Raw genomic sequence first — 24,941 nt, 5'->3', positions numbered from 1 at the left:
TCATTCCAGCTTGTGCACGAAGCCATCCACGGTGGGGATCTCCTGGTCTCTTTCCTTGTGGGGATCTACCATGTGGCTGTACCTTTCTCCTCGGTGACATTCCAGAGAGGGACCCCAGTTAGCAGCTGGCCGGCAGCAGCTCACAATACGCTGGGAAGCAAAAAACACAGTCCCCAAAGGGGATTTAATTTCCAGCTGCTGCTATTTCTTTGCATGTGTTTATTCTATTCAGCATGCTTTATTTGGTCATTTTTTCTTGCACAGTGGGGAGAAATCTAAACACCAACCTCCCCGCTGCTCCAATCCCCCACCTCAGGTTCAAAATCAAAGCGATCCAAATATTTGGTTACAAATCACAAGTGCCCAGTAAGTTCAGTTGCATTTAGAACCTGCAAAAGAACCTGCTTCAATACAGAAATAAGATCCCCCTCCAACCCCATACCCCTAGTTGTCCCCACCACCCCACGCTGGAACCCATACGGGGTAACATCAAACAATTGCACCCCCACTCAATGGGGACCCTATTTGGAAAAAAATATTTCCTGAACCCCCTCTTCAGCCTTCAAACAACCCCCCAGCCTCTACAAGCTCATCATCACAAGCAAGCTCCCCACAGACCAGGAGACACCAACTCAAAGCGGCACCAGACCCTGCCAGAACAATTGATGCAAAACCTGCAGACATATCTCCACTGGTACGATGGTCATCACCCCACAACACACATTTCAAGATCCATGGTCCTACACAAGCCTATCACAATGTGTGGTGTACCTCATCCAGTGCATTAAATGCCCAATTACATCTGTGTGTGTGAAACCCGACAATCACTACACTCTCGAATGAGCTCACGCAGGAAAATGAAAAAAAGGCAAAAACACCCTGTCACCTGTGGGTGAACACTTTCCCCAAAGCGATCACTCTACATCTGACCTCTCAGTCCTCATCCTCCAGGGAAATCTGCACAACACCTTCAAAAGACGAGCCTGGGAGCTTAAATTAATCACTTTGCTAGACACTAAAAACCATGGTCTTAATAAAGACACTGGATTTATGGCTTATTACAACAATCTATACCTACTACTTCCCTCCCCTTTTTGTCCTATGGCGACAGGGGTGTTAATGGGCCATTTCACCTTGAACGGTCCCTCAGAAAATGTGCTAATTACTTATGCTAAATTATCGGTTGGACCCTGTATTTAGCTGTGACACTCTCACGACCTTTCCCAGGCCTGAAGAGTTCTGTTTATCTTCAAAACTTGTCTCTCTCACCAAGAGAAGTGGGTCACCCACTTTGTCTCTTCCTCAGTCCGAACCCTCCTTAACTACAGTGGGATGTGGCCCGAGTGAAGATGCGAGCCTGACTGTAGATTTGAAGTTGCATCGTTCAGCACTGGGATGACAACGGAAGCAGTAAATGAGACCATGAAGATCAGAACAGACTGCACATCTGTATCACAGGGACACACTGATCACGGCCAAATGACTATGAAATTCCAAGGGAATTACTGATACCTTCGTCTGACAACCAGTTGGGCCAAATTCACCTCTGGCAATGCCAGGATTTGATTTGATCCAACAAGTTTGTCTGATTAATGTAAGAAGTCAGAGTCAGATCCTGCCCCCAGTAAGGTCACTGTGAGTGTTCCCATTAACGTCCGTCAGGGCAGCTGACGCTGCGGCCCCATTGCAGCTCTTCTCTTCGACCTTTACCTGCCACAGATTTCCTGGTGCTTTCACTATTTTTACAATCGCGACAATGGGAATCCAGATGATGCAGAAGACAATCATGCACCAGCCCACAGCCGATCCCCACGCAGGGTATTCGACTGAGCCATACTTGGGAGGTGAAAATGTGACCAAAGACCAGCATAAAATCACCTGTTGAAAAAAAAAAAAAAGAGGGAGAAATCTTGACTAAAGCTCAGAGCGATTTGTACTGATTACAGAACACACAATTGACCAATTTATCTCCAAGAGAACCTCTGCTGCTTTCACAGAGATCTAGGTGCTTTCTGTAGACAGTCTCTGGCTTGCAGTTCAGGGTTTTGTTTCCAAATGTGGGCAGGCAATAAGAATGATCATGCATCGCCCCCTACCGACCTATAAGTATCAATTGACATGCATGCACACACGTTCTGTATTTTTTAATATTTAAACACCCATGTTGCTCGGAAATCCGCATAGCTCGGCAGGCACATTTCTCACACATTCAGTTTGCATGCACAGGCATGCTCTGAGGATGTGGAAGGGACGGTTCACTATACCTCTGTGCGCTAGTCGAATGTTTACAGGATTGGGGCAAAGAATGCTGAGTTAAGTTCTGGAGAGCATTCCTGCCCAGGTAAGATATTTACATTGAGCATTTCCTCGCGGGTATCCTAGAGAGATTAGAGATAATGTTGTTGCTAGAAAGGGATCTGCAACAGTTGCAGGTGTGGTTTTTGGTTTTGTTTTACATAGTGCACATATTAAAGATGAGAAGCACATGAGAGCACAAAGGAGCAATGATCTGAAAGAACCTGAAGAGTAAGGAATGTGGTGAAAGGGCTGGTTCGTCCCAGGTGTAATGCCATTGGCCTCAGTAGAATTGTGTCAGGGATTTAGTAGCCCAAATCAAGTCCATCAGGAATGTGGGGAAGAGAAAGGGTGGGAACTGAGAGGAGAAATTTCAGAGTGATGAACAAGTATTTCCATGTAAGGCCTTTGATACAAGGGGCTTCGTATGAGGAAGATGAGATGGCTGGTAGATTCAAAACTGGCTGGGAGCACGCTTGGAAAAGTCAGAGCTATTCTGCAGGGCACTAGAGCTGGTCCAAACATGGAATTTCCATCCCACAGGAAATTCCAATATCCCAAACTGGGACGAGCCAGGGGATGTGACAAAAAGGGGGAAGCGGCTGGAAACATCAGCCCCATACACCAGTGCGGGAGCTGGGGGCCAGAACCTGCCCCATGGCCAGAAAGCAGTCAGCTTCTCCAGGGAAGGGAACTCATGCAGGAGAGCTCCCTGCCCCGCCCCACATTCAGGTCCACACAGATCCTGAAACACTTCCCCTTCTGCTAAGGCCATACACCAGCCCTAGGGCTGCAGCAAACCCCACTCACCTCCTGCTGGGCAGTGTTGGAGATATGGAGACCTTGTTGCTCTCACTTTACCTAATGACTTAATTGCCATCAGCCTGAGCTTCAGGAATGGCCTTTTGACTCCTAGCACTGCCAGTAACCCCTTGTGCGTTCCTGAACCCTTGGGTTGCTAGGCACTGGTCCCGTGCAGAGCAGCAACCCCGGGCTGGTTTAAATTTCAGCCCCAGCTGCGATGGCCAGGCACTGCTAGAGCCCAGGGGCCGCAGCCATGTGTCCTGTGCCCAGGGAGGGATGCTTGTCAGGGATGGCGTCTGAGTTGCCACACGCGTGGCGAACCCTCAGCTGGCCTGTTACGCTGGCCTGTTACGCTGGCTGAAAGGGGCAGCCCCAAATCTCGACATGGAAACTGTTCAACGTGGAATGAATATGTTCGTGGCCAAAAATTCAAAGTAGTTCGACCGTGGTACTTACACATAAGAGAACAGGGGTAATGAAGAACCAGCATGCTCTCCACCACAGCCAGAACCACCAGCTCTTCTTTCCAATCATCATTTCAATGTCTTGGATAAATCGGTTTCCTCCTATTCAAAGATGGCCAAAGAGCGCACTGTAAGATCGGGGTCTAGAACATGGGTTTTATGATGTACAGAAAGCAAGTATGGGGAGCGCTACAAAGCATGGATGCATTGCTCCTTATAATTATATGTTCATGGAGGATCGGTCCAGAAATGGCTATTAGCCAGGATGGGCAGGGATGAAACCCCATGCTCGGAGTGTCCCTAGCCTCTGACTGCCAGAACCTGGGAGTGGACAACGGGGTGTGGATCACTCAGTAATTGCCCTGTTCTGTTCATTCCCTTTGAAGCATCTGGCATTAGCCACTGTCAGGAGACAGGCTACTGAGCTAGATGGACCATTGGTCTGACCCAGTCTGGCCATTCTTATGTCCTAATGATTTGGAACAAGAGATATTTTTAACCATTGTGCACATTTTTCTGTAGAATGGTTTGGTTTTATGTCTGTGATATGGCCGGGATTATTTGCATTGCCACAGCTTGATTTTCCAGTGTCAGTGATTTACCATAAATCCAGCTAATGCCTATTATTTCCAGGACCGCTGCAAAAAGGATCCCCCATCCAGCACAGAAATGATCCACTAGGTTAACCCAGTAAATTCCTGCCTGAAAAACAAACAATAAAGAGGTAGCTTTTCACCCAGTAACCTTTTGTATGGCAGTACGAGGCACTCATGCCAACTGAATTAAACCTCAGTCTGGGCTTTTATTTAAAACCCCTGTTTCCCAGGGGTGGATAGCTCATTCATTGCACATTATTTCATTTAAATATTTATATTTAACACAGACAAGTGCATTGTATGGCATACTCCTGATCACTATTGTAATAACAAAGCACATATAAAAACACACATAACAGGACAGCAGGGTTCGAACCTGGGACCCTGGGTTCTATAACATCAGCTTTTGTGGACTGAGCTAAAGGAGTAACACTAGCAGTGTGCTGCTGAAGTTGACTTTTATCCTCTGTTATGTACCAGCCACTAGAGGGGGACAAAGACCTAGAAGTTCCTTGTGTGGGTTACACACAAAGATTACACAAATTAATCTCCTGAACTGAAGAAAAAAATTAAATCAACAGCTCACAGACACTAAAAGAACAGCTCACAAATTAAAAGCTGACAAAGGCTCGCATTTAAAAAATTAGAGTCATTTCAGAGGACTGGATTCTGCAAATACTGCCATTAGGATTTCTTGTATGCATAAATTAAGCATGTCCATAGGTGTTTGCAGAACTGGGGGCATGGAGGTCACCTCTCTCAGAATACATAAACACAGGACTATGCTGATAGTAGGGACTTGCTTGTCACATGGGAAAATGATTGTATTGTCTTGTACAAATTCCCCCACCAGCTGAACTATAAGTAAACCCATTGCCAACAAAGAGTTAATGTTATACCTGAGTGACACAGATGAGACCAAGAAAAAACATAAGCATGCATAATCCCAGGGTTACAGGAACCCTCATCTTTTTCATCACCTTGGGGTATATATCTTGTATGGTGGTTGTCACTGTTTCTGCAGGGGAAGAGAGAATTTTACTTGTTGGACATAGGCAGCAAAGTGAAGAAATGCAGCTAACACTAACCAAGAAGCATTTTGTTATTTTAAGCAGAACGGTGTGAATAACTGATTTTTTCGTTCACTGGCTGTTCTGAAAATAAATAAATAAATAAATAAATACACGTCTATCCCGATATAACGCTGTCTTGGGAGCCAAAAAAATCTTACCACATTATAGGTGAAACCGCGTTATATCGAACTTGCTTTGATCCGCCAGAGCATACAGCCCCACCCCCCTGGAGCACTGCTTTACCGCGTTATATCCGAATTCGTGTTATATCGGGTCGCGTTATATTGGGGTAGAGGTGTAATTGTCGACTTCAATCCACTTGAAATGAAAATTTTTCAACATGTTCAGCAAACTGAAAAGTTGAAAAAAAATCATTCTGCATTGAACAAAACATTTTGTTCAACCTGAAATTTTCAAGCGTTTTTAAAATTTCCTCAAAATAAAACTGAAGGAAATTTCTAAACAACATGTCATTGGAAATTGAAAAATTAAAATGTTTCATCTGGAAAATGCCAAAATGAAATGTTTGATTTTTGGAAGGGTTTGTGTGGGGTGGTGTCACTGAAACAATTCAATGAAATTGACACACATTCTTGAAATGTTTTGGTTATTCCAAATCTGCGGGGTTTTGGGGGGGGAAATCAGCAATTTTGCCCCAGCTCTAATGTCATGTTTTACTCACCTATGGAAGCAAACTGAGAGTCGAGCCCCAACAGTAAAAGCATGAAGAAAAATAAAAAGGACCAAAGAGGGGCGACTGGTAATTTGGAGAGAGCCGATGGATAGGCAACAAATGCCAAATCAAAGCCTGAAATAGAGGAGGAGAAGATACGTTATCATCGTGACCCAGTCAATGCAAAATTGACTCATTTCTCTTAAACTTAAATAATGGGAAATTATATCAGAACTTGGTGTACAAAGTGAGGTGTTGGTTGGGCAATTTAAAGACTAAATCCGACACCATTAAAATCAATGGAAGTTTTGCTATTGACTATAACCAAAGCAGGATGTAGCCTGAAATCGTTGACCCAAACTTCATCAAAGCTCAGGTTTATTAGCTGTGGCTGAATAGGATTGCAGAAAAATACTAACGACATTTCATTACTTTCATTCAGATTTGAATAGGCTAATATTACAGGCAGATCCTGAACGAGAAAGAATTCCAATAGCTAAACAGGAAGGTTTAGGGTTCTTAAATAGATGAGAGGTGAAATTCCCCCTGGTGAGAAGGTCTCGTCTTCCCAAAGGCTTGTGTGCTACTTTAGAACCACTTAAGCCCAATTTTTAGCATTTCAGTGGGACTTAAACTGTGCACAGGCCTTGGGTATGGGGTGAATTTCACCTATAATTTGGAAGATTTTCTAACATGTTTGATGCAATAGGACAAATAGAATCAATATCAAGCCTGTATTTTCATTTTTTAAAATGTCCTCTTCTATTACCTTATGTATCAATCTATCACTGCTCCTGCCCATCAGCTGAGATAAACTTGATACATAGGGAGGGATTTTCAATAGCACCTTAGTGACTTAGGAGCAGAAGTTCCATTGATTTATGGTGGACAGCATGAAGTCAACTAGTGATGGAAAACCAGGACAGAACATCCTCCTTCTTTCAAGCCTCTATATCAGGGGGCGGCAACCTTTCAGAAGGGGTGTGCCGAGTCTTCATTTATTCACTCTAATTTAAGGTTTCGCGTGCCAGTCATACATTTTAATGTTTTTAGAAGGTCTCTTTCTATAAGTCTATAATATATAACTAAACTATTGTTGTATGTAAAGTAAATAAGGTTTTTAAAATGTTTAAGAAGCTTCATTTAAAATTAAATTAAAATGCAGAGCCCCCCGGACCAGTGGCCAGGACCCGGGCAGTGTGAGTGCCACTGAAAATCAGCTCGCATGCCGCCTTCGGCGCACATGCCATAGGTTGCCTACCCCTGCTCTATATGCTGAAAGTGCTTGGCATCAATAAACTACGGTCAGAGCAGCGGAGATTAAATAGGTTTAGAAAACAACTCAAGAGTGTGACAGACAAGAAGACTTTGTGATGAATAGTGAGACTATCAAACAAACCTGAGTCTACAACTTCAGAGACGGGTCTGTCTGCCAGGAAAGCCATATGTCCCAAAACGGAGAATATCGCAAATCCCGCAAACACACTGGTGAGGCAGTTTACTAAACAAACTGCAATGGCATCGGAATAGCAGTTGTTATGGAACTTATTGTAAGAGGAGAGAGCGACCAGGCCCCCCCAGGCCACCGACAGGGAGAAGAATATCTGAGTAGCTGCATCTTTCCAAACCTAAAACACAAATAATTTGAGGTAGGTTATTATATTATTTACCCCGAAATACTTGTTCTAACCCATTAGGTGTGTTCTGTAAGGGGTGCGCTGCCTTTTAAAAAAAAATAAGGTTATGTGAACTTTAGTGAGAAGTGCCATATATCAATGAACCCGGGGAGTGAAGTTTCCTATCCAAAGGGCACGAAGGCTGGTCTTGTGCTTAAGGCACTGGACCAGAATCCAGGAGATCTTGATTCTATTCCTACCTTGGCCATTGACCTCCTGCGTGACCTTGGGCAAAGTCATCTAAATGTTCCGCATCTCAGTTTCCCAATAGGTCAGACTGGTGGGGAAAGTACTTTCCTACTGCACAGGAGCGAGGAGAGATGTAATTCACTGATGTGTCTGGGAGGCGCTGAGATATGAACGTCATAGAAACACCAATATAGAAATAAAACAGACAGCATAGGCTGGCAATGGTGGAAGCTCCCACACACATAGTCCCACCCATGCTCCTCAGACTGGGACCTGGAAGAACTGCCTCTACTACTCGGGAGGTAGTCCCGGGTTACACCAACATTTCAGGTGACGTGCACCAGACACCCATCCACTGAGAACCAAATGATACTGGACACCAACCAGCAATAATATGGCAACAGCCATCGCTGTGACAAAGGTGAGATCTGAATGGACAGCAGGGCTGGCTTTAGGACCTGCGGGGCCCGATTCGGCGGTGGTCCAGGTCTTCAGCGGCACTTCGGCGGCGGGGGGTCCTTCACTCGGCTCCGGGTCTTCCATGGCACTGAAGGACCCCCCCCCCCCCCGCCGCTGAAGTGCCACCGAAGACCCGGAGCGGACCGCCATTGGGTGAGTAAAAAAAATTTAAAAATTTAAAAGGCACCTAAGACGCGGGGCCCTCTTAGGCGCGGGGCCCGATTCCAGGGAATCGGGGGAATCGGCCTAAAGCCAGCCCTGGTCCCCAGTCCCTGGCCAGCCTTTATTATAGCATGCTAGGAAGAACCCCACCTAAGCTTTGGTCTTAAAATAGGAGCTGATGTTGGAGGGAACCTCAGAGAAGATCCATGCTAGGAGCAAGTCTCCTCCCTTGCTCTCCACCCCCTATTCTGCCCTGATCTAACTTCCAGGGCAAGGCATAGTTTTAGGTGACCAGTCTAAAATTGAAGCTCAAACACTCACAAAACCTGCAGCTAAAATGCCTTGAAATTCATGCCAACCAAAGCAGGCAGCCTGTAGCGGGGTGAGCACCCGCTCCGGCCCTGGAGGGGTTGGAAAAGCCCTGCAGAGGGCTGGGGCTGGGCAAGGTAAAACCCTGGCTGATTGGGGGAAGTGGCTGAAGCTGGGGCCATGCCCCAAACTAAGCCACTGGGCCTTATAAGAAGGCCAGGGAAGCCAGGGGGAGAGTCTCTCTCTGACTTGAGAGGGAGACAGGCCTGGCTGCTGGGGAACTCACCCAGGGGACCTAGAGGGAGGCAGGGCTGGGGAAAGGCCTTAGGAGCTGGGAAGCCCTAGGCCAGCAACTCCCCAGGCTGCGGGGCCTAGTTCTAGGCCCACCTAGGTATTGGGCTTGCAGAGGGGCAGCCGGAGGGTGGGTAAAGGCAGCCAGTCCAAACCCCTGTTGCCTGTGATGATCGGCTGATAGACTGCAGTCTGCCCCAGGGCGCGGGGGCTAAACAGAGACTGGCAATAGCCACGACTGAGGTGACGTGGGGATAGGCGGTGGGGGTTCCCCTGGGGTGGGGAAACCCAGTAAGACTGTGGGAGGGTTCTGCAGGAGGCAGAACCTGAGATAAGGACACGGGGGTCCTGGGAGGGACCTGGGGGCCAACGGCAAGTGGATCACCGGCCTGCAGAGGGCGGGCTCCTGGGTCAAAGAGCTAATTCCTGAGGACGACCAGCAGGAGGCGCCGCAGGGGTGAGTCCAGATCCTCTACACAGCCCTAATAGTCACTCTCATGGCGAGAACTTTATCACCGGGCCATAGGGTACATCCATGGCTAGCGAGTAAAGTTACACACGCCAGAAAAGCGGAGGATGGTAACACAGAAACCTCAGCTGTGGTTGTGATAGCAGGCAACCCTACCCAGACCCCTCTTTGTTCAAATGATGCGGCAGACTTGCCCTTTTTCTGGATAAATGGGCTCTAGGTGGGGATAGAAGGTTTCGCTGTAATTGTGGGTTTCTGGAAGACATGATCCAATCTTAGATACTCACTGGAAGGGAGGGATAAGAGGAGTCTGTCTGGTTAAGAAGGAAGCTATTGTATTCTGGAAACCAAGCCACATGCCAGTCTTTATAAACGTTGAGACTGTGTAATTACCAGCTGATCTAAGCAAGCAAATATTTTATGCTTTCAGAACCACCCCGAGCCTCACCTCTGCCTCCATCAGCTTTGTGAAATTGGACTGTGTTCCAATGTAATACTCAATGCCATCCCGAGCGCCTTCCAGGGTGGCACCTCGGACAAGCAGGATAACGAGGACAACATATGGAAAGAGAGCTGTGAAATAAACAACCTGCCGAGAGAAATGGAGGGAGAAGCATGAGGCTTGGGGGAAAATGCTACATAAAAATGACCAGAAAAGGCCTGAACCAAACCTCTGGATCCAAACAAACCGTTCACTGGATTCATTTCTGGGCTGGAAAAGTCTGGATTCAAGTCTGGACGTGACCGTTCCCTGGTTCATCTCTACAAATTACCAGTCTGGATTCATAAACTGTACACGCCAATGGCAAACAAACCTCGTCCAACCTGTCCCAGTGAGCGCCCCAGGACCTGCCCAAGCCGGCTGGCTAGCAGGGTGCTATTTACTAAAAAGGTGGAACAAAACGGTGGGAGCAGATTTAGTTACTGAGCAAAGGGAGTTGTAAGCTCGTTGGGGTAGGGACTTTATTCGTACAGCGCATGGCGCAGCGGGGTCACGGGCTATAAACTGGGGCTCCTAGGTGCTACCACAGTACAAATAAACAACAACAACTCTGGAGGTGGCGCTCCCTGCAGGTTTCACTGTCATTTACCTCTGTAACTGAGGCAGATTAGCTGGTTATGTCTTGCCATAGCATTGCATCCTGCTGTGGCCTTGCACCACAACACACTGGCTGCACTGGCTCCAAGAGCCGCTTTCTAATTGCCCAGGGGACACTCCTGTTCTGATGCTGGGAGAGACGGGCTATAGGCCAAAAGCAGAGCCAGTGCCCAGCACCCCTAGGAGTAGGAAGGAACTAGAGGCTGGAATGGAAGCCGGTATGGCCCAAAGAGATGGGAGACGGGGACAGAAATTGTGTTGCGGAGAAGAGTGAGAGGCAGAGAAAAGTGATGGGGAAGCAAGGAGAGAAGGAGACAGACATGGGAGGAAGGGAAAGAAAATCAAGTTAGCTAGTTGCAGGGAGACAGAGATCCAGGTGAGAAGACAGAGACAGATATGGGGGGGGGGGGGAACTGAGCAAGGAACTGGAGGAGCCAGGGAGAAGGAGAAACCTATGGGAGCAAAGAAAGAAGAATGAGAGAAGAACGGGGAGTCAAGAAACCAGGCAAGGGGGCCGGGCCTCTCGTAGGAAAATGAGTAACAGTCGCCCCCGGCTGGAAGCCTCTTTAGTCCCAGCGGATCCTCCGTCACTCATGGCCAGGGGAGAGGGGGATTTTCAGGGTGGTTGTGGAGCCTGGCTGGATGGGAGGACTTGGGGTTATGAGTGAAAGATCCACGTGCAGTGCTCAGAGGTGTGGCTGCAGCACGCCCCACGCCAGCTTTCAGCCAGCCTGCTCGAATAACACTGGCAGAGACGCCGTGGCAGACCGGGCTAGCCGCTTGCGTACACCCCCACGGTCAGGGGTGGGCTTGTACGGCCCAGGCTGCTGGGGCTTCTCTGCTATTGTTACCGGAGCCAGCGAGATCAAAGCCAGCGTCTCCGGTGCTGCCGTCACTCCTAACTATGGTATAGACATCCCCTGAGGACCAACGAGGCCAACCCAGCAGACGTTGCCCCTCCGGCTGCAGCACTGCTGTGCGGTGACGTCTCTCTGTCCCGCTGAGCTGCAGGGCCTGGGCTGACTTACGAACTCAGAGCCTGGGTGCTGCCACCTGACTTCAGTGGGCCTGAGTCTGAAAAAAAGTCCTCACGCCTAGACCCTGACTACAGCCTGGAGGGCTCCCGTTGACAGAGACAGGAGTTTACAGTGCAGCAGGAAGCGGCGTGTGCATATCTGTCCGCAGGATCGGGCCCATGCTTTCAGGCTAAACATAGGTAATCTGTAGGTATCACAGGCATGTGCATAGTGTGTGTGTGTGCGCGCGAGTGCAGTGTGTGTGTGTGCGTGCGCGTGCAGTGTGTGTGTGTGCGTGCGCGTGCAGTGTGTGTGCGTGCGTGCGTGCGTGCATGCTTCACAAGAGACCAGGCTATAACAGGACCTCAACCGACGTCTCTCACGTGATCATAAAAAGCCCCAACAGCATCATTCCTGGTGGGATAAGGGACCATTGAGCTTGGGTCAGGGTGGCAGAATCAGGCGTCATGTGCTTTATACGTGTCATGTAAAATATGAGCAAGCAGCAGCGGCAAAGTCAGACAGTGCCTGTGTCATGGGCTAGTGAATCAGGGCCTAACCCCACCAGGTGCTGAGCTGCCCTTGAAGTTGGGATCATCCCTTGGCAGGATCAGTCCCAGAAATCTAGCATGGGTTCCTCCCGACTTACCTTTCCTGAAGATTTTATCCCTTTAAATAATGCAGCTCCGACTATCAGCCAGGATAGGAGCAGGCAGAGGGCCAAGTACCAGACAATTTCACCCGTCTCGTCCAGCCCGCTGGAGCGCCGAAGGGCCACTTTACTGAAAGCACAGAACATCGTGATCAGCATCGCGTCGCTTGCACCAGGGCGTGGCAGCTGCTGGCATGAAGAGCCCCACTGATTATCCAGAGCCACCTCTGGAGAGGGGATGCTCATGTCTGTCTAGCTGGTGATGTCACACCCACGCATCAACTTCCATTGGTGCAGAGCCTGTCAGCCCCCCTCCATCCCCGCCTCCTAGCTGGGCTCTTAAATGTGTCCGTTTAAACTTTTAAGCATCTGCTGATTTCAAGCAAGTACTTAAATTCCATTGACTTCCCGGGTAGCAGGCCAGGCTGGGAGTGATGGGAAAGGTGGCTTCTTTGGAGGCTTCAAAGAGAAACCAGTGCTTTCCTCTCACCCCTGCCTCGGATTGACGCTCAGTGGGCGGATAGACACGACTGTGCTGATTTTAAAACGATAACCTTACTGCACAGAGCCAGCTCGGGTTATTAACTAAAAGGACGAGCCCAGCGCTGCCAGGCTGAGAGGAGTTGGAGGAAAACACCTCTCCAACGAACCGGCTAGTCTTTCCACTCATTGCCAGCTCAATTACCATTATAGAAATGGAAGTAGGTAGATTCCAATTTAGGGCCAGATTCAGAAAGTGAAGGAGCAAGTGGCCAGTGGGGTAGTACTAGGAGAAAAACACCTCTGTGTTATGGGCTTTTGTGCAGCTCCAGGTGCCTGGGTGATGGACACCATAGAAAAACCTAAAATAGTGAAGGCAAGAGTGGTTCTGAAAGATCTGTATTGTAACAGCAACAAACCGTGCTACAGTGAGCACTGATTCACTAGTGATACTCTTCCAGGGTGTCTGGAGCCATGCGGCTTCTGGCCCCAGGTGAACTGATGGCATGCTAATGCACACCCTGGCAGGGCTTATTCCTCTATTAATCATCAGACAGAAGTGAATCATACACCTAAGTGTGGCATATGCAGGTGAAACATCTGCACATTATGAACACTTACCTGTCCTGGAAAGTGCTCTGTAATGACAGGTATATAAAAGGCAGGTGGACTGGCTGAATATTTTCAACATCCTAATTTGGGATAAAGAACGTGCCTTATGTTTGGGAGTTTAAGGGGAGAAAACTTCCTCAATTTTATTATTTATTTCTTAGTTATAAATTTGTTCTTGTGCTTCTCTGTGACTTGTGTTACATTTGTCACCCCCGATTCAGTATTTAATGTTTTCCGGACACAACTGCTCAGCTTTAGTTAGCAGTCCATGAGCTTGGCCCAAAGCTGTTTCTAGAAAGTGGTATGAGTTACACCAGGATCGGCAACGTTTGCCATGCGGCCCAGGCCAGTTTGTTTACCTGCCACGTCCACAGGTTCAGCCAATCGCGGCTCCCACTGGCCGCGGTTCGCCGGTCCAGGCCAATGGGGGCTGCAGGAAGCGGCGCGGGCCGAGGGATGTGCTAGCCACCGCTTCCCGCAGCCCCCATTGGCCTGGAGCAGCGAACCACAGCCAATGGGAGCCGCGATCGGCCGAACCTGCGGACGCGGCAGGTAAACAAACCGGCCTGGCCCGCCAGGGGGCTTACCCTGGTGGGCCACGGGCCAAACATTGCCGATCCCTGAGTTACACAGAGGGTTTCTCCAAGCCCCACACAGCACATACTGATTTAGCAATATAAAGGTGGTACTGTATACTCACTTCCAGTACTGCTCACTGGGAAGTTGCACTTGTTTATACGCTAAGCTGCCATTGAGACAGGTTAGATTGTTGCTGGTGACATACGAGTAGTTTGTGTGAATGATTATCCCGTTTGGTAAGGTCGTATTGCAATCGCTCACTAAAAGAGAAAGGGTTGTTAATGTTCAGTGGTGAAATTAGAAACAGACTTTGATTACGGTGAGTGCCTTTTTCGTGCTGTTATGGCTTCAGAGTGTATTTTTGTGGTAACTACAAACAGACCCCAGCCACCACTTTCAGATGTGGATTTGGCTTCCTACCCAAACACTCCCAGGTCTGGTGTGTTCAGCTCTGGGAATCTGGCTGGCCTAATGTAAAGACAGGAAATGTTCGCAAAAATCAGATCTGGGTGCGGTTAAGATTTCCAACTCTGATAATGTAAGGGCCAGATCCAGTATTTCAGTTCACACTCATCTATAGCAATCCCATATCATACTGATGGGAACAGACTGGCATTATTCCTAGTTCTCTTTAAAATGTACAGCAAATCTCTTGGCTACAATTTAAGCCAAACAAGAGTTGATCAATGCATTAAATGCACTATCAGCAAGAGGATTTACTTGATGTGAAACCCTGGTGAAATTGTAGTGCAGAATTTTGGGGCAATTTGTCTGACTTTTATACCAATCCAGGACTCTTTTAATATGGGGTGAAACATTTTTTTTTAGTCTTTTAAATGAGAATCTCCTTGAAATGTATAAATGTAAAACTGTTAAATAATATGTCAGAACTGCAGTCTGTGATAAACTATTAAACTTCACTGGGGGATGGGAAATTACCATTTTTAAATCACGCATGCACACAGCCAATCAATAGCCTGGAAATATTATCTAAAGACATGATGAAACATGAAGCCAATGTCCATCCAACACATGATGTTAACAAAGCCACACATATAGGATAAAGGATTTTGGAAGAGCCCCAAGTGAATGTACTAGGTATGCATTTCTTTTGCATTAGGATGGCCATTTCTTTGTCATGAAGCACTAATGAAATTGCAGTGCGGTATTTTCGGTGATTTTATACCAGACTAGAGATCTGTTATTCTAGGAAAGATGGGCAGAAAGGCAGAGAGGAGGAGTCATTCTAGTTCCCAACAGATCATATGGGCAAATGATACAGGCAGATACAAAGAAGATCAGTCCAGGTGTCAACTGGTTGTCAAGGTAAGGTTTCCAGACAGCATCATGGCCAACTAACTGTCCCACTACTGCCCTTTTTCATGTCTTTTGTTTATTACTGGGAAACAGAAGCAATGGAATTATTCCGAGTAATAGTGTGGATTATTTAAAAGTACCGTACCTACAGGTGTTTTGCTGCAATTTTCATCTGCCCACGCAAAGCAGTCCGACCACGGCAGTACACTTTGGAAGGAGGCAAACAGATAGTAGAGGGCATAGGCAATGATAACATTGTAATAGACCGTCACCAAGGTGGTGATGATGACCATCGTGATTCCCACTCCTAGAAAAGAGAGGAGAAGTTTCATCATCCAACTCAAACACAGTATAAAGAGAATGTCAATCATCAACTTCAGTGAACTCCACATTTCTCTACCCTTCTGCCTATCTACCAGGAAGTAGGGTGCCCTTTGGGATTTACAGGTTGCAGATTGCAAAAAAGCCTCAGCATTGCTGAAGAGTTGGCGGGGGAGACCCACTACATTTTCATAGCTGTAGGGAATGTCGTCACCCAATCCCAATGCTACATTCCTCCTTGAAAATGTAGGGGAGGAAGGGTCAGTGTAGTGCAGCAGGAGGACGAAAGTAACTCAGCCAGAGGTTAGGGGAGTACAGGAGTGGGTGGGTGAGGTTCTGTGGCCTGCGAGGTGCAGGAGGTCGGACCAGATGATCACAAGGGTCCCTTCTGGCCTTAAAGTCTACGAGTCTGTAATGTTAGTGTGTGGAGTGGCCCAACTGAGGACGAAGATGCTATGGGAAGAGGGCAGAATAAGAACAGAACAAAATACAACATCTGCTCCAAGGCAGTCCAGGCCAAAGAGAGGAGACCAGATTGCACTGGTTCAGATACCGAGGGGAGTCCGGTGCTGAAGGGAAAATTCGGACATAGCTGATTTCTATAGGCATGGTGTGGCTAAAGTCTGTGAAGACGTATCACTTCTGTGTGTAAATAAACTAACAGCTTAACCTTACTGATCTTTCTTAGCAGTAAGACTAAGATCATTCAGGCTAATCTATTAGGTTCAGGGCCGGCTCCAGGCACCAGCCTACCAAGCATGTGCTTGGGGCGGCACCTGGAGGGGGGCGGCGCTCACCCGGGGAGAGCGGAGCCGCAGCGGGCTTGCCGCCCTCCCCCGGCGCTCCGGCCGGCCGGGGAGAGCAGGGCCGCGGCCAGGCTCGCCGCCCTCCCCCTGGCGCTCCGGCCGGTCGGGGAGAGCGGGGCCGCGGCCGGGCTCTCCGCCCTCCTCCCGGCGCTCCGGCCGGTCGGGGAGAGCGGGGCCCCGGCCGGGCTCTCCGCCCTCCTCCCGGCGCTCCAGCCGGTCAGGGAGAGCGGGGCCGCGGCCGGGCTCTCCGCCCTCCTCCCGGCGCTCCGGCCGGTCAGGGAGAGCGGGGCCCTGGCCGGGCTCTCCGCCCTCCTCCCGGCGCTCTGGCCGGTCGGGGAGAGCGGGGCCCCGGCCGGGCTCGCCGCCCTCCCCTGCTGCGCTCCCCGCCGGGAGGCGGAGGGTGGCGGGAGGCTTTTTTGCCTGGGGCGGCAAAAAAGCCAGAGCCGGCCCTGATTAGGTTATTTACATCATTTTAAAGATAAATATAAACAACTTGGTAAAGTAAGGGAGAGTCTTCTGCATTCCACATTGAGTTAGGGGAAAACTACACCATGCTAGTCCAAGAGTCCATGTTAGCGTTAAAGAACCAGGCCAGCTCACTTACAGGAAGCCCAGGTAGGGAGGGGATGAGATCAGATCCCAGACTACCAGGAAAGAAGGAAACGGTGGCAATAGACTGTGAGCGGAAGAAATGGGGGATGTACCACATCACTCTCTGTAGCCAGTACAAGTAGCAATGAATCACGTGCTAAAGGGAACCATGTCCAGCTCTTTGCAGCTGAAGAAAGGACTGGTGAAGAAGATAGAAAGGAGGCAAAAGGGAGGGTTCATCGCTAAAAGAAATTCCTTAAATATAGGAAAATTGGGGTGGAAAATACCGGTGCTAGTTAAATGGAAAAGCAGAACATCAGTGGAGAAGAATTACCTTCATTCCTTTTACCCTGGACAGTAACAAACGGAGAGATGGGCTGAAGCCACAAAATTAGGGACTAGATCCAGATTTTGAATATCCCAAATGGGGGTTTGGATCCAGGGTTTGGGCCAGCCGTGTAGAAAAATCAGAGCCATTTGTGAAGTCTGGGTGAGGTTTTAAACTTTCTGTATCCCTGAAGTTCAATGGATTTTGGTCTGGGTGTCTCGAAATAAAATGAAAGGAAACGTATACAAAACTGGGGCTCATCGCATTGTTTGTAGAGATCTCATTGCGATTGCTAGTTGCATCAGTGAATGAAAGACAGCATCAAATAGTGGTTTGCAAGCACACTGCAGCTTTTCCTTTGTCAAAAGGAACTTCGTGAGTTTGAGGTCAACCTACCAAACCTTTTCTAATGATCTCGGGGAGTATATATGACATACGTGTTTACACACACACACAGCCCTGGCTATTTCCATAGACCCAACTGCCTTTGGGTTGGATCCAGGACTGGCTCCAGGATTTCTGCTGCCCCAAGCGGCGGGGGGGGAAAAAAAGCCGCGATCGCAATTGCGATCGGCGGCACTCCAGCGGCAGCTCCACCGCGCCGTTTTCTTCTTCGGCGGTAATTCGGTGGCAGGTGCTTCCCTCCGAGAGGGACCCGCCTCCGAATAGCCGCCGAACAGCCCGACGTGCCACCCCTTCCCCTTGGCCGCCCCAAGCACCTGCTTGCTGGGCTGGTGCCTGGAGCCGGCCCTGTTTGGATCCATCCTTCTTTTCATCTTGTGCAGATTTTGAAAGTTTGTGTGCAGTGCCTGGTTGTTTCTGGTGAGTTTTGAGGCAGAAACTGGTCAGGAACAGTAAATGCCTGGACATAACCCCTTTTTGTTGTCTACTAATACACAGGATCAGTAAAGGCAAATAAAGCTCTTAATATGATTAAAAATGTAATGTCCTTATTCCTATCTTAATGCGGCTGGGTGGTCAGGAGGGCATGCAGGCCCAATGATGCCCTCGTTTATGTCCATCCTTGTTGGAGCAGAATGGATGCAAATAAGGGCGGAATTTGCCCCATGATCCTGATTCCCATATGTGTGGGATGTCTCTGATTGCCCCACAGACCACACTGCTGGAATAGAGGCCCGGGGCATAGGCGCGTAGGTGCATAAAATGGTTCTTTACACGTGCAAGTGCCGATCTGAGCAGCTAAATGCAGGATTTGCATGTCTCATGCAGACCCCTATTTAGCATATAGAGTGAGAAGACATAGCCAGTAAATGAGAAACAATAAAGTTACATTGACACGCTGGAAAATTGCTGCTTCTGATGTATCACATATAGTGCCTCTCATACAGTACATACTAGCCCTCTGAGTTTGGCCATCCATGAAATGGCATGACACTCCATGTAGAGTCTAATTTACGACACTAGCCAGAAGCATTATGGGGAAATTATTAATCCACTTTTGACTATTAGAGCAACAAAAGAAGATCTATACATAAAAAACTAATGTCACTGACCTTGTAAAATTGGTAATATTCTCCACACAGAAACTGGCCCCAAACTGGCAAACTGCCCCAGGGAACATTCCAAAAAAAATAAAGGTAAACCAGCTAATGCCAGCATAGTTGTGTAGGGTATTAGAAAGGCACCTGGGGAAAATAAAAAACCCTATTATACCGGCACAATTCGACTCCTTTTTGTATAGCCATATATGCAAATATACCAAAGCGGTTTTTATTTTGTACAGAATGTACAGATTGTTTTTTGAAAGGACTGTATTCTGTAAAATCCAATAGTATTTGCAGAGGAAAGGGGTAATTACTCGTTGGAGGTCTGATCCAGGTTCCAGTAAAGGTAACGTTAGTAGCATACGCATGGCTGTTATGTAAAATAAAGTTCTCATGTATTTACTTTTTTCACAACGATAGATTCTTACCAACAACAGCCTGCGCAATTGGTTGCGCAATTGCCTGTTACCTTGTCTATCCAGAGATGTTTGCTTGTGTCACATGTTTGCTTGTCCCGGATACACCTTCAGGCATGACTAGGAATTGTGCCTATGGCCACCACTGAAAATATGTTTCACGGGAAAAGATCAGTAGGTCAGAAAGATGCTGAGGTGGCTCGATCTCTGAATAACTTATTTAAAAGGCTAAGATTCAAGGCACAGTACTAAAGGCCCACCTCAAGGCTGAAACGGTGGGCCTTTCATCTTTTGAATAAAAGGGAATCGATGTTCTTGCATAACATAGATATGAAAGTTTTAAAATTATCTAGTTTCCCCCACCTGCTTTTTACTTCCAGTAATTGCTCACAGGAACACCGTAATGTACCTCAGCCCAAGATTTAGATTTTGTAATTTAAAAATAAACATTTTATAAAACCAACTAGTAATAAAAATTTAATTTGAATGTTAATGATTTAAGCAAAATAAAATGTGCACCATATTGCACTCACAAATCAGGTACTTAGACTGCCACATTACGTCAGTTCCACCTGCAAATCAATGTAGGCTCAAAACTGCATCCGTGGTTATTTGTACCTTGGATTTTCACACACACATAGAAAGGTTGAATTATCAAAAACCTGACCTCAACTCTTTTTTATTTCTATAGGTACCAAGCAAATGTACAGTGCTATATAAATACTGATGATTAGAATCTGCTGTGTGCACTCACTTGCCTGGGGCTGCTCAGCGTGAGTCAGATACTACCCCTATGAGTAAAAATAGCTCAATCTGGTCCATCATATATAAATAACAGTAATTCAAAACAAACCTTTAACACTAATTTTAGACACTGCACAATGCCTCTAACTGCTTCTCCTCTGCAGCGCTGCCTCATCCTGCCACAGGCACTGAGAGCACTGAGCCACCCTGCTAGGCTCTGCAACTTAGAACTGACGAATTTTTATGGCACAACTTTTCTTTTGTGAAAATGAGGATAAAAAACTGTCCAACACATACTGCTCTGTCAGGAAGACAGAGACGATATCTGGCTGCGTATACTCTTGATTTTGTTTGCATTCTACAGTAGCTTATGCTTTTACATTTAAAACAGAAATGAACAGTTTCTTCTTTGTACTTAGTGGTGATTTGCACTCACTGTTAGAATGGCTAGAACATGGAAATGTTTGTAATTTGTTTCATATGGCTGACTCCTTTCTGATACGGAGCCTCAGCTGGCCCCTTGCATGAATGCTTTCTGAAATTCCATGTTAAACGGGGGTCAGGGACATCGGTGCTGGAAATAGGGGTGTTGGGGGTGCTGCCACAGCCCCTGGTTTGCAGTGGTTTCCATCATATACAGGGTTTACGGTTTGGTTCAATGGCTCTCAGCCCCCCCACTGTACACATTGTTCCAGCACCTCTCATTACTGAGATCTATTGTACTATGAGAAGGACCAGCATTTCATATTTGCTGTAGTGCATAAGTGTGAGAGAGAAACAGCGCCCGGTAAGACAGCTGATATTCATGCATGTGCAGCTGTTCATCTACTTTTTCTCTTCACCCACAAAGGGGTTTAAGATAAACTAGGGACCCAGTTTGGCAAGATATTTAAGCACATGCTTAACCTTAAGCATGTAGTAACCCCACTGAATTCAAGCAAACGACTCATGTTTAAAGCTAAGCAAATGCACACATGCCTTGCTGAAGGAACCTGGCCTTACAGGCAGAAGGATACAAAAAATAGTCCCAATAAAATATTTTTAAATTCTAAAATATTCCTCAAATAGCTGTTTTGTTCCATATACAAAAAGCCATGACAGTGCAGTGTGATATACTGATTTTATTCACATTCATTTGGGACTAGAATTCCACTTCATCACTCATGAGTCATGCAACCAGGCCAAACACATGCCAATAAAAGATGTATGCCAAGAATGCCACTGTGTATTCCATATATCTATACTCAAATGTTTGTATGTAAAATTACATAATCTGGCTGTGTTGCACTTACAATATAAACACCCATTGACCTTAAATGGGAGTTGGACTGGGCCCTAAGGCACTTAGCTTAAACACCTGCTTTTCCCACCTGAAATAGAATCTCAGACCTCCACAAATCACAAGACAGGCCAAAGTTTGTCTATCCTGCCTCTGCATTCAGCGAAGTGATTCACCAGAGATTTGTCAGGTAAAGCCAGTCATGTGGTTCTGTCAAGGCACCCATGGAATGTAACCTCGTAATGAATAGATTAGAGACCTTTATTCTTAGTCTTTGTTTGGGGTAAACTATTTTTAATCCAGGTAAAAAAGGGGATGCCACTTTAAAATAGGCCCTTTAAAATAAATAGGCATTGAGCATCATTTAGTGTGGGACGGTTTCTAATTGGAGTGCAGCATTGTGAAGTATAGACAAGTGTAACCTTCAACATTTACACCAGAAACAGCCATTAACAACGAACAGAATAGGCTCTAAGTCAGGGGTGCTCAAACTTCACTGCACCGCGACCCCCTTCTGAGACCAAAAATTATTACTCGACCCCAAGAGGGGGGACCGAAGCCCCCCGCCCACTGCCTTGGGCAGAGTGGGGTGAGGGAGGAGTCAAAGCCAAAGCCCAAGGGCTTCAGCCCCAGACAAGGGGCCTGTAACCTGAGCCCTGCCACCCAGGCCTGAAACTCTCGGGCTTCGGCTTCAGCCCCGGGCTCCAGCAAGACTAAGCCAGCCCTGGCGATCCCATTAAAACAGGGTCATGACCCACTTTGGGGTCCCGACCCACAGTTTGAGAAACCCACAGTGTCATTTATTTCAGGTCACATCACAATTACTTTTCTCTGTGTTCTTCAGTCTAATGATTTCAGCTTTAAAGCCTGTCCTGCAACTCTTACTCACATGAGTTACCCTCTCTCAGATGACTAGTCCTATTGCACTGACAATAGTGAAGCGGGGGTGTCTCCAGTCCCCAGGCCAGCAAAGCACTTAGGTAGGTGGAGAAGCACATTAGCAGTCAAACTAACTTGAAGCCTCACGCACGTGCTTAAATGCGTTGCTGGACTGAGGCCTCAGGAATGACCAAATGCTGAGAATATTGCGGTCTGGTTGATTACCCAGCCCTGGCAGTAGGTTAGGTCCACAGAGCACTGGAATGGGAGTCAGGAGACCCGGGTTCTGGTTTGGGTTCTGCCACTGACTCATTGCATAAGTCTGAACAAGTTACAGCCTCTGTGTACCTCGTTTTCCCATCTGTCTGATGGGGGTGCTTCTCTTCTTCTCCTTGTTTGGAGAGCCTCAGATGGACATGACTAATTAAGTGCTAAATAGGTTTAAAATTGTATTAAAGCTAATGTTAAAATTATATAATACACAGGTTGAGAAAAGAGTCTCTATATATCTGGGCATAGTGCAGGGGTGGGCAAACTACGGCCCGGGGGCCACATCTGGCCCATCAGACATTTTAATCCAGCCCTCGAGCTCCCACTGAGGAGTGGGATCCGGGGCTTGCCCCACTCTGTGCGGCTCCTGGAAGCAGCGGCATGTTCTCCCTCCGGCTCCTACATGTAGAGGCAGCCACAGGGCTCCGCATGCTGCCCAAGCCCCAAGCGCCACCCCCTCAGCTCCCATTGGCTGAGAACTGCGGCCAATGGGAGCTGCAGGAATGGCACATCCATACAGGGCAGCGTGCAGAGCTACCTGGCCACGCCTCTGCTTAGGAGCCGTAGGGGGGACACGCTGCTGCTTGAGGTAAGCGCTGCCCGGACCTGCACCCGTGACTCCCTCCCACATCCCAACCCCCTGCCCCATGCCTGATCCCCCTCCCACCCTCTGAACCCCTTGGTCCCAGCCCAGAGCAGCCTCCTGCACCCCTCATTCCCAGCTCCACCCCAGAGTCCGCACCCCCCAGCTGGAACCCTCACCCCCCCCACACACACACACCCTGCCCCAACCCAGAGCCCCCTCCTGCACCCCGAACTCATTTCTAGCCCCATCCCAGAGCCCTTCCCCCTCCTGCACTCCCACCCCCAATTTCATGAGCATTCATGGCCCGCCATACAATTTCCATGCCCAGATGTGGCCCTCGGGCTAAAAAGTTTGCCCACCCCGGTACAGTGCTTAGATTATCCACAGATACCAAGTTTGTTTAAAAACGCATAAAATACATATAGTACATAATCTACAAGAACCCAAATGTAGATACATTTAACCATACAGTTTAGATATTAGACTCCAAATACTCGGGGACATCACCCATGAAAAGTTATACAGAGAGTTGGTTGTAGAAAGCAAATATAGAAATGAGTGTAGATTGTCCCTCAGTAATTGAGCATTTAGGATGGATTGTCTCTTAGTAGTTATAACCCATGAGAGAAGTATTTCAGTTACTTTCCTGATAGTTACACTATCATCATTACCTGACAGGTAAGGAGTTTGGAACTGATACTTCACATTTTCCTTCTGTTCCTAGCACCCTGATCCACTTCTAACCCACCCCCACCTTCTCCAGGGTTAGGGTTTGGGTTTAGCCGATGATAAAGGCTGATGCCAGCTGTAACGTTCATTCAAATCTGAATCCCAACTTCTCCCAAAGCTCAGGGATGTTTGGATCTGAGATTCGGGTTTGAGACGGTCTAACAAATAGCATCGGGTCCTCACAAGCTCGCTCTCCTCAAGCAGGGAGCTTGGGGACAGCCGGTGCGTTGGGTTTGGGTAGCACACTGCAGAGAAAGGGCAACACTCACCCCCTCCGTTCTGGTAAGTGAGGTAGGGGAACCGCCAGACGTTCCCCAGCCCCACCGCGTAGCCGACCATGGACAGCAGATAGTCCGTCTTGCTGGACCAGTTCCCACGCTCCGAGTTCTCGTCATTCTGCCCCGCGGGGGCATCTTTCCCCTTCGACAACGTGAATTCCTTGGGGAGCAGAGAGGGGGAAATCACCACGGGCCTGGGAGCTTCTCTGCCGGTCCCATCGACCGCGCCAAGAGCCCCGCGGCTCCGGACCCGAAACGTGGAGCCGAAGGGAGAGAGACGGAGCCCCGACCCCTGTGCTGCCCGTGTTTCTGGGGGACACCCGGCTCCCCGGCTCCACTGGGTGCCTCGGGGCTCCTGCCCGGGGGTCTCGGCCCCCCGGCTGCACCTGCCCCGGGTTCCCGAGCGCCCCCCGGCTGCACCTGCCCAGGGGCCCCGAGCGCCCCCCCCCCGGCTGCACCTGCCCAGGGGCCCCGAGCGCCCCCCCCCCCCGGCTGCACCTGCCCAGGGGCCCCGAGCGCCCCCCCCCCCGCTGCACCTGCCCAGGGGCCCCGAGCGCCCCCCCCCGGCTGCACCTGCCCAGGGGCCCCGAGCGCCCCCCGGCTGCACCTGCCCGGCTCCCACCTTCTTTTTCCCGCAGCAGAGGCGGGCGGGCGGTGTGAGTCTCCCCATGCGGCCGGCTCCGTGCGCTCCCCGGCCCGAGTGAGCGGCGGCCGCGGGGCCGGGCCCTTTATCCGCCCCCCGCCCCTGTGGGGCTGCCCGGCCGTGACGAGCGCGGCGGGACCGGGGCTGCCCCGGGTGGGGCCGCGGTGGGTTGGGCACCTCCCAGGCGGGCTCCCCGCGGCAGGGCGGGGGCGGGGGCGGGGGCGGGGCTGGGGCCAAGGCAGGTAAATCACCTGCCAGCCCCCCCCCGCACATCCTCCTGCCAGCCCCCCCATCCATCCTCCCCCCCGCACATCCTCCTGCCAGCCCCCCTATGCTCTCCCCCCGCACATC

At 48.8% G+C, this 24,941-nt stretch overlaps 1 protein-coding gene across 1 annotated transcript; it reads right to left on the bottom strand.

Annotated features, from left to right (window-relative positions):
• SLC6A14 (solute carrier family 6 member 14) lies at positions 1-24,617 on the bottom strand. The gene is made up of 14 exons (XM_065410827.1): positions 24,570-24,617; positions 23,939-24,107; positions 18,776-18,907; positions 15,361-15,522; positions 14,020-14,158; positions 12,225-12,357; positions 9,909-10,049; positions 7,305-7,533; positions 5,915-6,040; positions 5,059-5,177; positions 4,166-4,265; positions 3,556-3,665; positions 1,711-1,878; positions 1-150 (listed from the first exon to the last, which is right to left on the bottom strand). The coding sequence occupies exons 1-14, from the start codon at positions 24,615-24,617 to the stop codon at positions 1-3; spliced, it is 1,926 nt and encodes a 641-aa protein (XP_065266899.1).
• Between the last annotated feature and the right edge of the window lie 324 nt (positions 24,618-24,941).

Source organism: Emys orbicularis, chromosome 9, assembly GCF_028017835.1.
Source record: "Emys orbicularis isolate rEmyOrb1 chromosome 9, rEmyOrb1.hap1, whole genome shotgun sequence".
In the NCBI taxonomy this organism is placed as follows: domain Eukaryota; kingdom Metazoa; phylum Chordata; order Testudines; family Emydidae; genus Emys; species Emys orbicularis.
This window is presented reverse-complemented; position numbering and strand designations above follow the sequence as displayed.

Coding starts and splice junctions, on each gene's coding strand:
- SLC6A14 (XM_065410827.1), bottom strand. CDS start 24,617: ATGGGGAGACTCACACCGCCCGCCCGCCTCTGCTGCGGGAAAAAGAAG. Junction 7,534..9,908: donor CAAAGCTGATGGAGGCAGAG/GTGAGGCTCGGG, acceptor TTTGTGTTTTAG/GTTTGGAAAGATGCAGCTAC. Junction 151..1,710: donor CACCAGGAAATCTGTGGCAG/GTAAAGGTCGAA, acceptor TTTGCTTCCCAG/CGTATTGTGAGCTGCTGCCG.